The sequence below is a fragment of the Pristiophorus japonicus genome, chromosome 1, assembly GCF_044704955.1.
Source record: "Pristiophorus japonicus isolate sPriJap1 chromosome 1, sPriJap1.hap1, whole genome shotgun sequence".
In the NCBI taxonomy this organism is placed as follows: Eukaryota; Metazoa; Chordata; class Chondrichthyes; family Pristiophoridae; genus Pristiophorus; species Pristiophorus japonicus.
The window spans coordinates 109,250,405-109,265,627 of record NC_091977.1 but is presented as its reverse complement, the minus strand read 5'-3'; the positions used below and the strand labels follow the sequence as shown (position 1 = coordinate 109,265,627).

The following is a 15,223-nucleotide window of genomic DNA, read 5'->3' as shown; positions in this document are numbered from 1 at the left end:
GGAGATTGATCAGGCAGGACCTTCCCATTCTGACCTGATGTTGACTATTGTTTACTCGGTCATTATGGTTCAGATAATCCTCAATTTTACTCCTGATAATTTCATTATTTTACATGGGGTTGAAGTTAGAGGAATGGGTCTCATCATCATCAGAGGCAGTCCCTCGGAATCGAGGAAGACTTGCTTCCACTCTCAAAATGAGTTCTTTGATGGCTGAACAGTCCGATACGAGAGCCACAGACCCTGTCACAGGTGGGCCAGACATTCGTCGGGGGAGGGCTACAGTAGGGCTGGTTTGCCACGCGCTCCTTCCGCTGCCTGCGTTTGGCCTCTTCATGCTCTTTGCGTTGCGATTCGAAGAGCTCAACGCCCTCCCGGATGGACTTGCTCCACCTCGGGCGGTCTGCGGCCAGGGTCTCCCAGGTGTCAGTGGTGATGTCGCACTTTGCCAGGGAGGCTTTGAGGGTGTCCTTATAACGTTTCCGCTGTCCTCCTTTGGCTCGTTTACCATGAAGGAGCTCCACATAAAGCATTTGCTTAGGGAGTCACGTATCTGGCATGCATACTATGTGGCCTGCCCAGCGAAGCTGATCCAAGTGTGGTCAGTGCTTCAATATTGAGGATGTTAGTCTGGTCGAGGCCACTGATGTTGGTGCGCCTGTCCTCCCAGGATCTTGCGGAGACATCGTTGGTGATATATCTCCAGCGACTTGAGGTGCCTTCTCTACATCGTCCATGTCTCAGATCCATACAGGAGGGCGGGTATTACTACAGCCCTGAAGACCATGAGTTTGGTGGTAAATTTGAGGGCCTGTTCTTCAAACACTCTTTTCCTCAGACGGTCGAAGGCTGCGCTGACGCACTGGAGGCGGTGCTGAATCTCTGCATCAATGCCTGCCTTTGTTGATAAGAGGCTCCCGAGATATGGGAGATGGCCCACGTTGTCCAGGGCCACGCCGTGGATCTTGATGACTGGTGGGCAGTGCGGTGCGGCAGTGATAGACTGGTGGAGGACCTTTGTCTTACGGATGTTCAGCATAAGGCCCTTGCTTTCATTTGCCTCAGTGAATACATTGACTATATCCTGGAGTTCAGCCTCTGAATGTGCACACGACGCAGGTGTCATCCGCATACTGCAGCTCAACGACAGAGGTTGGGGTGATCTTTGACCTGGCCCTGGAGGCGGCATAGGTTAAACAGCTTCCCACTGGTTCTGTAGTTTAGTTCCACTCCAGTGGGGAGCTTGTTGATTGTGAGGTGGAGCATGGCGGCGAGGAAGATTGAGAAGAGGGTTGGAGCGATGACGCAGCCCTGTTTGACCCCGGTCCGGGCGTGGATTGGGTCTGTAATGGATCCGTTGGTAAGGATCATGGCCTGCATGTCGTCTTGAAGCAGGCGAAGAATATTGACAAATTTTTGAGGGCATCTGAAACAGAGGACGACGCTCCATAGACCCTCACGGTTGACAGTGTCAAAGGCCTTTGTAAGATCGAATAAGGCCATGTATAAGGGCTGGCGCTGCTCCCTGCATTTTTCCTATAGTTATCCAGATCTGTTTAGTCGCCCTTTTTGAATACGGATACTAACTTGATCTTTTGCAATCTACTGGCACCTATCCAGTATCAAGTGACTCTCTCAAAAATAATTTTTGATGTTTTGTAAATCTCTTCCCTAGTTTCTATTCACATTTTGGAGTAAATACCATCTATAAGAACATAAGAATTAGGAGCAGGAGCAGGCCATTCGCCCCCTCGAGCCTGCTCCGCCATTCAATAAGATCATGGCTGATCTTCTACCTCAACTCCACTTTCCTGCATTTTCCCCATATCCCTTGATTCCCTTAACATTCAAAAATCTATCAATCTCCATCTTGAATATATTGAAGACGGAGCCTCCACAGCCCTCTGGGGTAGAGAATTCCAAAAATTCACCACCCTCTGAGTGAAGACGTTTCTCCTCATCTCAATCCTAAATGGCCGACACCTTATTCTGAGGCTGTGATCCCTGGTTCTAGACTCCCCAGCCAGAGGAAACATCGTGCCTCCATTTACCCTGTCAATCCCTGCAAGAATTTTGTGTGTTTCAATGAGATCACCTCTCATTCTTCTAAACTCTCGAGAATATAGACCTAGTCTACTCAATCTCTCCTCATAGGACAATCCCCACATCCCAAGAATCAGTCTGGTGAATCTTTATTGCACTCCTCTATGGAAAGTATATCCTTCCTTAGGTAGAGGGCAAAACTGTACACAATACTCCAGGGCCCTATATAATTGCAATAAGATGTTTTCACATACTCAAATCCTCTTGTAATAAAGGCCAACATACCATTTGCTTTCTTAATTTCTTGCTGTACCTGCATGTTAACTTTCAGTGATTTGTGTACAAGGACACAGAGGTCCCTCTGAACACCAACATTTCCCAATCTCTCACCATTTAAAAAATACTCTACTTTTCTATTTTTCCTACCAAAGTGGATAACTTCACATTTCTCCACATTATATTCCATTTGCCATGTTCTTGTCCATTCACTTAGCCGGTCTATATCCCCTTGAAGCCTCTTTGCATCCTCCTCACAACTTACATTCCCACCTAGCTTTGTATCATCAGCAAACTTGGATATATTACATATGGTCCCCTCGTCCAAATCATTGATATAAATTGTGAATAGCTGGGGCCCAAGCACCAATCCTTGCGGCACACCACTAATTAAAGCCTGCCAACCCAAAAATGACCCGTTTATTCCTACTCTGTTTTCTGTCCATTAGCCAGTCCTCAATCCATGCTAGTATATAACCCCCAATCCCATGAGCCCTAATTTTGTTTAATAACCTCATGTGGCACCTTATCAAATGCCTTCTGAAAACCCAAATACACCACATCCACCCCCTTATCTATTCTACTAGTTACAACCTCAAAAAACTCTAACAGATTTGTCAAACATTATTTCCCTTTCATAAATCCACGTTGATTCTGCTCAATCCTATTATTATTTTCTAAGTGTCCTGTTACCACATCCTTAATAATAGATTCTAGCATTTTCCTGTTGACTGATATCAGGCTAACTGGTCTGTAGTTTCCCGTTGTACTACAACTGTTGTAAGACTTTAGCCTTTATTATAGAATACATGTATTGACCATAAAGCTTACTTAAAGTATGCTATACTGTACCTGGCATTTCTTCAGCTCCCTTTTCAATTGAAATATTGTAATATGATGAGAATCTTGTCCTCCACTTCCAACTCCACTATCAGCACCAAGCGTATCGGGCAATTCATTTTGCAGTTCCTCTACCATGTTGAACCACTCCTTCATCTTTTGGCACTGGCTTTCTTTCAAGTTGTTTGTGCCTTTAAATTCCAAGAGGAAGTGCAAGGCCTCATCTATGCAATGTTTATAATGATAGCTTTCCACCTGTAAATGGGCCACCTGCTCCTCCAGAGAATGGATCCGTCTTTTGTCCTGACTCAACAAGTCCTGAGAAACTTGACTGGTATGAGTCACTAGGCTTGTCTGTTGATTCTGCAGTGCTTCCCGGAGTGTCTTGATTTGTAGTTCCATTTCATCTATCCGATCCCAGTCTGGGTCATAATTTACAATAGGTTTATTTCTTATGTCCCTGGCTCTATTGGCATACTTCAGAGTGTTAAGAGATTCATCAAAACTAGATGATGAGGGGCTAATGCATGCAATCATTGCGGTTTTGGCATTCCCTCCAAGAGAGTCCTTTAGCAAACGGGTTATCTTAGTATCCCTGTATGGAATATGTATACTTTTTCTTTTTGGGTCCCCGAGAGCACTAATCACATTCCCAAGTGCCAAGAGACCACTGTTTATCTGAACTGATTCCTTAAATCGTTCACCTGTGTTCCCCGTTTTTGTAACCCTTTCTGAACCAGCTAGGTCGACAAAGCAAAATTTGGAAGAGATCAGTTGAAATGATCTCTGTGATTCTTCAATAATGTTTTCCTCATCATTATTTGATTGCTGTTCATTTTTAGGTCGCTTTTGATTGAGGTACATTGTGAAAATGGCATGTGATCGGCTGGAGTGCTCATTCATCTGTGTGGTACCTGTGTGACGGGCTGCATTGCCAGTCTCCAAGAGACTCATCATTTCATCTGGTGTCTCAATCTCACATTCCTTGGCCCCAATGATCACTAGAACAAACAAGGGACATGGAAAGAGATTTTTGTTATAATGTGTTAATTAGTCTTTCGATAAACAGTACAATGTTCATGGGAAAGGTGATACACACAGTTAGCTTCATATGACTTTATATTCAGCCACCCAGTGGACAATTGGGTAAATGCACTTGAAGGTATTCCATGAAACAAGAACAGGAGGCTAAGGGGAGATTTAATTGAGGTGTTTAAAATAAGGACGTAGCTATTTGCACTAGAAAATGCTCTGATAGGCTCTCCATGATCACATGGCCTGATTGTTGATTGGTCCCCTTGGAGGATAAGCCACACCCTGAAGTTTCGCTGGAATGTGTAATTGCAACCACCCAGCCCAAGTTCTGAGTGACTTTGCAAAGTGTAATTTGAGCTATTATGACTTCAGACCCCATACAGTATAGAGCTGCCCCATCCCAGCACAAGTTCCTGATGACTCCAGCCTCAGTTCATGACACCCCACCAGCCCAAGTTCATGCCCCCCCAGCCCAAGTTCATGCCTCCCCCAGCCCAAGTTCCTTCCCCACCAGACCAAGTTCATGCCTCTGCAAGCCTACGTTCATGCCTCCGCAAGCCTATGTTCATGCCTTCCCCAGCCAGAGTTCCTTCCCCACTAAGCCATGTCCATGCCCCCCCCCAGCCCAAGTTCATGCCTCCCCCAGCCGAAGTTCCTTACCCCTACCAGCTCAACTTCATGCCTTCCCCAGCCGAAGTTCCTTACCTCTCCCGCCCGCCCTCCCCCCCCACACACACATCCCAGCCCAAGTTCATGCCTTCTCCAGCCAAATTTCCTTACCACCGCTCCCCAGCCTCAGTTCCTGATCCCATCCCACCCCACCCCAGCCCAAGTTCATGCCCCCTCCAGCTCAAGTTCCTTACCTCACCTTCCCCAGCCCAAGTTCCTGACCTTACCACCCACCCACTCCCCATAGATGGGGCATTGTGTGTGGGTCACGGATTGTTAACAGGTTTATTGGGTATGAAGTGGGTGGGTGTCATCACTTCCGGATTTCAGCCACGCTAACGATGTCCCTTGTCACACACACACCGAGCTTTCTGAGAAATCGGGTGTGGGTGTAAAGGGGGTTGGAAGAACGTGATCCATCTTCCCAGAGTTCCCTCTCTCCCCCTCTAATCCCCTCTCCCGCTTCCCCTCTCTCCACCCAAGTCTCTCTCTCCGCCACCTCCCCCCCAATCTCTCTCTCTCCCCCCCCACTACCTCTGATGTTTTCTCTTCCATAGAAAGCTGTGAAAATGTTCCAAATAATCAACAAACGGCTCGTGGCTCCACTTCCGACTTCCTCGTACTTCGCACTGCGCATGCGCGACCGAATAGAGGGCCCATGCTCAAAAAGTGGGCGGAGTCCAATGCGCGCATGAACAAAGAAAACCTAGTACAAATAGTCACGCTGATAAAATAATGAGGGGCCGAAATAGAGTGGAAACCAAGGGCCTATTTCTTTTTGCAGAGAGGTCAATAACCAGGGAACATAGATTTAAAGTAATAGGTAGCAGGATTAGATGGAAGTGGAGGAGAAACTTTTTCACCCAGAGGGTGGTGGGGGTCTGCAACTCACTAATTGAAAGGGCGGTAGAGGCAGAAACCCTCGTCACATTCAAAAAGTACCTGGATATGTATTTAAAGTGTCATAACCTACAAGAGCTGGAAAGTGGGACTAGATAGCCCTTTTTCAGCCGGCACAGACATGATGGACCGAATGGCCTCCTTCTGTGCCATAAACTTGAATAAGAAGGTCCCACGTTTGATTCCTGATCTGCACCAAGTTATCTCATCTCAACCAGGTCACCAATGGAAGCACTAAACTTGGCTTCTGCATTTCCACTAGAGAAGGGTTTGAGGAAAACAAATATTCAACAACTTAGTGATTCAATTGTATAGCTGTGTCATTATTTTTTGCAATCCAATTTCATTCAAATCATCATAGCAGAAATTTGCAAGACTCTGTCCCTTTCACCAAGAACACAAATTGGATAATCAGGCATGAAAGAAACTTTATCTGATTTTGCTGCTCCTGATTTTTCAACCGTTAAACTTAATGGGCAACAAATTTCAGGCATGCTGATTCTCTAACTGAGCGAGACTCTACAATACAAGTAATTTTGATTTTTAGTTCCACTTTATCTGCCCAATTCCAGTCTAAATTCGTGGCTAATGCACACAATCATTGGGCAATGTTGGGACTCAAAACTGCCTTAAAACTGCTGTTTGGTTAGAAAATGACAGCCCGTCACTAATGAATAGAATTTCGGTCACAACTGAAATCAAAAGAAAGTCTTTTCTTTTTAAATTACCTATTTGAGATCTGGCTGATCACTTTAATATTGAGTTACAGAAAACATATGGATCCTTACATCGCGTCTGCACAACAGGCCATTCCGCCCAACTGGTCTATGTCGGTATTTATGCTCCACATGAACCTTCTCCCACCCCTCCTCATCTAACCCTCTCAGCCTATCCTTCATGTGCTTATCTAGCTTTCCCTTAAATGCATCCATGCTATTTGCTTCAACTACTTCTTCTAGTAGCATGTTCCACATTCTTACCATTCTTTGGGAGAGACATTTCTCCTCAATTCCCTTTTGGATTTATTAGTGACTATCTTACATTATGGCCTCTAGTTTTAGTCTCTCCCACAAGTGGAAACATTTTCTCCACATCTACCCTATCAAACCCTTTCATTATCCTGAAGATCTCTCTATATGGTCACCTTTCCCGATAGTTATAACCCCTCAGTTCTAGTATCATCCTGGTGAATCTTTTTTGCACCTTCTCCAATGCCTATATCTTTCATCAGTGAGAATGGTGATTAAAAATCTCTACCTACCCATAGTGCAAATTAAAAAGTGCAAAGAACATCTTAAAACTACGTACAGCAGCTCGAATGTCGTTATTTGAGCTCAGTTTCTAATCCATAAACCACACTAGAACTGTGCACTGTGTGGTCTACATAAGTTTAACATTACTTCCCTGCTTTTCAATTCTATCCCTCTAGAAATGAACCCCAGTGCGTGGTTAGCTTTTTTTAAAAAAAAAATGGACTTATTAACCTGCGTCACTACTTTTAGCGATTTACGCATTTGTACACCTAGATTCCTTTATTTCTCTACCCCATTTAGACTATTATCCCCAATTTGGTGTCATCTGCAAATTGATATTGTACTTTAAAGTTCAAATCATTTATGTAAATAGTAAGCAGTGATTCTAGCAACGATCTTTGCAGAACACAACTTCCCACCTTCGGTCAGTCTGAGTAACTATCTTTATAAGGGATGGGCAATAAATGCCAACCCTGGCAGCGACATCCATCTCCCGTGAATTAATAATAAAAAAACTCCTACACTCGATTTTCTGTTTTGTAGCCAGTTGCTACCTATTCTGCTGCTTGCCCCCTGACTCCACGTGCTCTGACCTTAGTCATGAGACTACTATGCGGTACCTTATCAAAGGCCTTTTAAAAATCTAAATATATTACATCTGCATTACCCTTGTCTACTTTTTCTGTTACTTCTTCAAAGAATCAATATGGTTGGCCAAGCATGACTTTTCCTTTTGAAATCTGTGCTGACTGCTTTATTATATTTTGGGTTTCTAGATGTTGTTCTATTACATCTTTGAGTAAAGATTCCATTATCTTTCCTCCCACCAACATTAAGCTAACTGGTCTATACTTCCCTGGACTTGTTCCATCTCCCTTTTAAAAAACTTTCAAAGTGGCTTCCTGAATGTTTATTGTTTGGAGGGAGGAAGGGAAGAGTATAAGGAAAGGGAAAAGATAAAAGTACCTCACTTGATTGAACTTGAATCCACATTCTGTAGATAGGGCTACAAAGTACAATGCAAGGAAAAATAGGTCCACAAACGGCACAGACAAATATGGCTAACATCGCGCTCGCTGTCCTTGATATTATATCTTTTAATAGCAAAACTATTAGTATTAATCTCATTAGAACTACTTTCTGATATCTATCAACATAATTATCAAGCCACTCAATCCAGTTGATTGTTAGCTTGTTACCTTGGTTGGATGGAGCCGGACAGTCTGGGAGGCCAGCCTTACACCTTTGAACTCCAAGGTGAACGACAGCTGTACATTTTTGTTTTGCTACCCCTTGTACTGATAATACATGAATGACTTATAACCCGGATAGCACGGTGGCAGGAAGTCCCACAGTGTGTCGTTACGATCAGCAGTCACTGATAGCCCCATGCTCAGCCAGAGATATTTCTAGTGCCCCTCTCTCTCAGCTTGTGAATTCTATCATGAATCATTGTACCACAGCTGATATGGAGGGGTGTTCTTGTGAAGCTGCATGGGCTACAACGAATACCCATATTTATGAATTATAGTACATACAAGTCCAGCTTTAGTATTATTAGTAATGTTAGCAAAGTGTAAAGTATTTTGTTATTTCTGTATCCGAGGAGAGAGCACGAGTTAAAAGTTCTGTGAAAGTAGTGCTAGCTTCTGTAGCCTTTATTGCAACTGCTTTTTCGTTTAATAAACCTGTTCTGAAATTTATAGCTGACAACATGATCTGATGACATTTATTCTTCTGGTTTCTGAATTCCAGGAGACCAGCAGAACGCTTCAGTCATATCCAGTAAGCAAAATACAAGGGTTTCTGTTCAACCCCTGGACAACACTATATTATCAGATAACGTGCGTGTAATGTCATACTCCGATTATAGAGAGCGAGGACTCACTTACAGGAATGCCCTTTGATGCAGAGCATGAGGGAACTGTATATAGATAAAGTCTAAAAAATGTAAGTAATCACTTGGAGACAGAAGTGATGATATAAATAATGCCCTTTAAGCAACCCTAAAAGAGAAATACAGTCTAGCCCATCAATCAAGTTGACATAAAAGAAAACAGGCACACTACTAGAGAGACACCTGTACAGTACTGTGTTAACTGTAGAAGTCCACTAGCCTCAATTAGATCATAATGAATATTGAAGTGCCAATCTGCAATGTACAGGTGAATGGGAAATGCAAAAACAATGAACTCTGGAAACAAATTCCTGTAACTGTGATATATCTGCAACAGATAACTGAAGCTAATATGACTAATTCTGATACAAACATCTTTTTAAAAATGAGAAAACTTCTGACTAATCTTAAACGTAAAGAAAATATCGTCCATCAACTATTGTGCAAGTAGCGAGATGAGGAGAAAATAATTTATAAATAAAATGGGAAGGAGAGAGAACACAGAAATATATTAATAAAATGACTTCACCGGTTGGATTTATTTAACCAAATGATATGATTAGTTACCTGTGTTTCCTTTTTCATCTTCTCTGATATGAATATCTTTGCTGGTGCTCTGTAACTCCAAAAGATCCCTCAGCTCTTCTTTGTACACTTCAATGTACGATACTTTCATATTAAAGTCTATATTGTGATTTTCAGTGATGTTTTGGAAGATCTCATGAATGGCCCGTGGAATAATGCCTTTTAACTCATCAGAAAATGAAGCTTTAGGGCATAAGAAAATCTTTATTAATCTTTATAATTTCTAGTGCAATGCATCTAACTTATCATTTCCTAATACATATCACAATATAATCAGTAAACCGTGTAACCTGATCCAATCCTGTTTCTCTGAACTATACATAACTTTTATGGTGCAGCCACTGCAGATATGCAGGCGAGAGTTAACATGCTGATGCAATATGTACATAGAGCAGCTGGGCATTGTTTACCTTGGAGCTGCTGTTATAAGAAGTATACATTATAGGAGTGATTCCATGATCTGGTGCTTGCAGATGGGCACCTCAGGAAATTGTGTGTGCAGCCTACGATTTGCCAGAATTGGAAATCATGGGTTATGCATCTGAAATTTCCTAAACCATAATAATCCCTGCAAGTGCCAATTCACAGAACCACACTTTATAACTAGGGCTTTCATTAACCACACACTGCTATTTGTGCTAAAGATTACGGTTGTATTTCTGTGTCTGTAAAGTTGAAGAAAAATACTTTACAAAACTATCATTGGATTATAAATTCTAAAATGAAAATCAGACACTGATGTCTGATACTAATAGAAAGATATTAATTTTTCCCGATTTACTTTTGTGGTTTATATTATGCTGGCATTAGTTTTTATGATTAATGAGGCTTTCAACAATTTTACTATTAACAGAAAATCAAACATCAGAACTCAAGCCGTGAACCTATCTATCCCATCTGGTCCCAGATTAGCTGAAGTGATGGATGCTATTGAGAGTCTATCACATCTGTCCCATATACACCTATAAGACAGTTTGAGGTTGCAAAATATATAGCTCCGAGTCCGCTTAATCCATCCATATTGAAAATTGTTGTGTTCCTAACACAGATGAGACTGCACATAGGGAGGTTAAAGTAACAGTGACCTCAGTCTTTATTAAGACTCTCCAGAGTAACAGGCCTTAGGGCCCCCGGCTTATATACAGTGCTCCCAAGGGATGCTCCCAAGGGGATGCACCCCCTGGTGGCAGAACATGGGAGTGCATGCTTTACAGACACACAACATCACTCCCCCCAAAGTCAAAGTGAAAACTAGTTACAAGGTGAGGCGGTCGGGAGCCTTTCTTTCCCTGGTGGACCGTCTCGATACAAATGTCTGTTCTGGTGTGTTGGCTGTGCCCTCGCTGGGCTGGCGTGTTGTTGGCCCTGCAGGACTACTGGGTGAGCCTGGCCTTGCTGGGCTGTTGGGCGTGATGGGTTCGATTTCCTGGTCCGGGGTGGTGTCGTTGATCCTTTGGGTGTGTATTGTGGGCTCAAAAATGGTGGTGTCTGCTGTGGGTTGTTCAGGGCAGTCTGTGAACCGCAGCCTCGTTTGGTCCAGGTGCTTTCTGCAAATTTGTCCATTGCCTATCTTGATTACAAACGCCCTATTCCCTTTTTTAGCTATCACCGTGCCCACGATCCACTTGGGACCCATGTCCATATTTTAGCACATACACAGGGTCATTCAGATCAATTTCTCGTTTACATTTTGTTGCTGCCGCCTGCTCTCTACCTGATCATGCAGGTTGGGGTGAACCAGCGAGAGTCTGGTTTTAAATGTCCTTTTCATGAATAGCTCAGCCGGGGACACTCCTGTGAGTGAGTGGGGTCTCGTGCGGTAGCTGAGCAGTACTCAGGACAGGCGGGTTTGGAGTGAGCCTTCTGTGACTCATTTGAGGCTTTGTTTGATTGTTTGTACTGCCCGCTCTGCCTGCCCATTGGAGGCTGGTTTAAACGGGGCCGAGGTGACATGTTTGATCCCATTGTGGGTCATGAATTCTTTAAATTCGGCACTGGTGAAACATGGCCCGTTGTCACTAACCAGTATGTGAGGCAGGCCGTGGGTGGCAAACATGGCCCCCAGGCTTTCAATGGTGGCGGTGGCGGTGCTTCCCAACATTATTTCACATTCAATCCATTTTAAAAAAGCATCCACCACCACAAGGAACATTTTACCGAGAAACGGGCCCGCATAGTCGACATGGATCCCCGACCATGGTCTGGAGGGCCAGGACCACAAACTTAGTCATGCCTCTCTGGGCGCGTTGCTCAACTGAGCCGTACACAGGACTTTAAGTCAGAGTCGATACCGGGCCACCACACGTGGGATCTGGCTATCGCTTTCATCATTACTACACCCAGGTGTGTGCTGTGGAGATCTGAGATGAACGTCTCCCTGCCCTTTTTGGGTAGCACTATGCGGTTACCCCACAACAGGCAGTCTGCCTGAATGGACAGCTCATTCTTTCGCTGCTGGAACGGCTTGAGTAGCTCTTGCATTTCAATGGGGATGCTGGCCCAGATCCCATGCAGTACAGTTTTTACTAGGGACAACAGAGGATCTTGGCTGGTCCAAGTCCTAATCTGGCGGGCCGTGACAGGTGATTTATCATTTTCAAACGCTTCCATGACCATCAACAAGTCTGCGGGCTGCGCCACCATCAACAAGTTTGCAGGCTGCGCCATTTCCACCCCCGTGGTGGGCAACGGTAGCCGACAGAGCATCCGCACAGTTCTCGGTGCCTGGCCTGCGGCGCATGGTATAGTTATACGCTGATATCGCAAGTGCTCACCTTTGTATGCGGGCTGAGGCATTAGTATTTATCCCCTTGTTTTAAGCGAACAGGGATATGAGGGGCTTGTGATCGGTTTCCAGCTCAAATTTGAGGCCAAACAGGTACTGATGCATTTTCTTTACCGCGAACACACACACTAATGCCTCTTTCTCAATCATGCTGTCGGCCCTCTCGGCCTTGGACAAGCTCCTGGAAGCACAGGCGACAGGTTGCAACTTCCCCGCAACGTTAGCTTGTTGTAATACACACCCGACTCCATACGACGACGCGTCACATGCTCGCACAAGTCTTTTACACGTGTTATACAATACAAGCAGCTTGTCGGAGCATAAAATGTTTCTGGCTTTCTCAAAAGCAATTACTTGTTTTTTTTCCCCACACCCAGTTCTCACCTTGACACAATAACACATGTAGGGGCTCTAAGAGGGTGCTTAACCCCAGTAGGAAGTTACCAAAATAGTTGAGGAGTCCCAGGAACGACCGCAGCTCCGTGACGTTGTGTGGCCTGGGCGCGTTCCTGATAGCCTCTGTCTTGGCGTCTGTGGGCCGAATGCCGTCCGCCGCAATCTTTCTCCCCAAAAACCCACTTCTGTTGCCATGAAGAGGCATTTTGACCTCTTCAGCCACAGCCCTACGCAATCCAGTCGCTGGAGGACCTCCTCCAGGTTTTGTAGGTGCTTGACAGTGTCCCGACGAGTGACCAATATGTCGTCCTGAAAAAACACCGTGCTTGGTACCGACTCGAGTAGGCTCTCCATGTTTCTCTGGAAGATCGCTGCAGCCGACCGAATTCAAAACGGGCATCTGTTGTAGATGAACAGTCCCTTGTGCGTGCCGATGCAGGTGAGGACCTTCGAAGACTCCACCAGCTCCTGCGTCATGTAGGCCGAAGTCAGGTCGAGCTTGGTGAACGTCTTGCCTCCTGCCAGCGTCGCAAATAGATCGTCTGCCTTAGGTAGCGGGTATTGATCCTGTAGCGAGAAACGATTAATAGTTACTTTATAATCGCCACAAATCCTGACCGTGCCATCACTTCTGAATACTGGAACAATCAGGCTGGCCCACTCGCTGAATTCCACCGGGGAGATTATACCCTCGCGTTGCAGCCAGTCCAGCTTGATTTGCACTCTCTCCCTCATCATGGGAGGTACCGCTCGCGCCTTGTGGTGAATGGGTCGTGCCTCTGGGACCAAGTGGATCCGTACCTCTGCCCCGGAAAAGTTTCCAATGCCTGGCTCAAAAAGGGAAGGAAATTTGTTAAGAACCTGGGTACATGAGGCCTCATCGACATGTGATAGCGCTCGGATGTCATCCCAGTTCCAGCGGATTTTGCCCAGCCAGCAACTTCCAAGCAGTGTGGGGCCATCACCCGAGACAATCCAGAGTGGCAGTTCGCGCACCGTGCCCTCGTAGGTGACCTTGACCATGGTGCTGCCCAGGACAGTGATATGCTCTTTGGTGTACATTCTCAGTTTTCTGTGGATGGGGCACGGGGCTGGTCTGAGTGCCTTGTTGCACCACAGTCTCTCAAACATCTTTTTAATCATGATGGATTGGCTAGCGCCAGTATCCAGTTGCATGGCTACGGATAAGGCATTCAATTTTACATTTAGCGTTATAGGTGGACATTTCGTCAAAAATGTGTGCACCCCGTGTACTTCAGCATCTGCCTCCTCTCTCTGAGGCTCAAAATTGCTTTGGTCCACCATGACCGATCTTCCTTTGCCACATGGTGGTTAGCAGGTTTTGCAGAGCTTGCAGCTCGTCTGCAAGCTCGTTGGAGGTGCCCCATTGTTCCACAGCTCTTGCAAACATACCCTTTGAAGCAGCATGAATAGGCTGAATGGAAGTCTCCACAACCCCAACAAGGTGTGAATTGCCTTGCATTCATCCTTTGTTGTGGACTCGGAGTCATCTGGGTCATCTGAGGCCTGCTAGCAGTTGCAGACTCGTGGTTTCTGCCCTGTACACTTCTGCTCGCAAACACAGTTCCAGTTAATTTATGAACATTGCTAGCACTTGTGTGCTGAGGGATTTGTTTGGTGTTATCACTGGTGGACATAAAGGCCTGTGCTATCGCAATGGCCTTACTGAGGGTCAGTGTCTCTACAGTCAAAAGTTTTCGTAGAGTGATCTCGTGGCCAATGCCCAGTACAAAAAAGTCTCTGAGCATTTGCTCCAGGTAGCCATCAAACTCACATTGTCCTGCAAGTCGCCTTAGCTTGGCGATATAGCTCGCCAATTCCTGACCTTCAGATCGCTGGTACGTATAGAACCGATACCTTGCCATCAGCATGCTCTCCCTCAGGTTAAGATGCTCCTGAACCAGTGTACACAGCTCCTCATACGACTTATTTGTGGGTTTCACCGGAGCCAGAAGATTCTTCACGAGGCTGTAGGTCGGTGCCCCGCAGACTGCGAGGAGGACCGCTCCTCTTTTTGCAGCGCTTCCTTCTCCGTCCAGCTCGTTGGTTACAAAGTACTGGTCTAACTGTTCGACATAGGCTTCCCAGTCCTCATCCTCCAAGAACTTCTTCAGGTTGCCCATAGTTTGCTGCATCTTTGCGTTGGATTCATGTACTCGTCGCCAGTTGTTGTGTTCCTTACACAGATGAGACTGCACACAGGGAGGTCAAAGTAATAGTGACCTCAGACTTTATTAAGAGACTTCAGAGTGAGGAACAGGCCTTCGGGGCCGGCTTATATACAGTGCTCCCTAGGGATGCTGGGATCCCTTGGGACTTCAGGGGATGCGCTCCATGGTGGCGGAACATGGAGTGCATGCTTTACAGATACACAACAAAAATGGCAATACTACTATGGTAGCACGAATGTATCGTATTGAAATTAATTAAAAATAAAAATAAACAAACAAAAATAGTTAGTTGGCAAATAGTTGCTGACAGAATTACATTAGCAATTCTACTACCAATGATACTAAATTAAGT

The 15,223-nt window shown here is 45.1% G+C and overlaps 2 protein-coding genes across 3 annotated transcripts in view; one reads left to right on the top strand and one right to left on the bottom strand.

Moving 5' to 3' along the window:
- The window catches only part of qng1 (Q-nucleotide N-glycosylase 1), a 90,478-nt gene that overhangs the window by 40,027 nt on the left and 35,228 nt on the right, over positions 1-15,223 (top strand). The gene's annotated exons all lie outside the window — the stretch shown is intronic.
- LOC139265343 (kinesin-like protein KIF27) overlaps positions 1-15,223 on the bottom strand; it is a 165,736-nt gene that overhangs the window by 134,987 nt on the left and 15,526 nt on the right. For both annotated transcript variants that reach the window (XM_070882312.1, XM_070882322.1), the window contains exons 3-4: positions 9,481-9,681; positions 3,172-4,160 (exon numbers count right to left, since the gene is read on the bottom strand). In XM_070882312.1, coding sequence (XP_070738413.1) covers positions 3,172-4,160; positions 9,481-9,681 — 1,190 coding nt within the window. The remainder of the gene's footprint in view (positions 1-3,171; positions 4,161-9,480; positions 9,682-15,223) is intronic.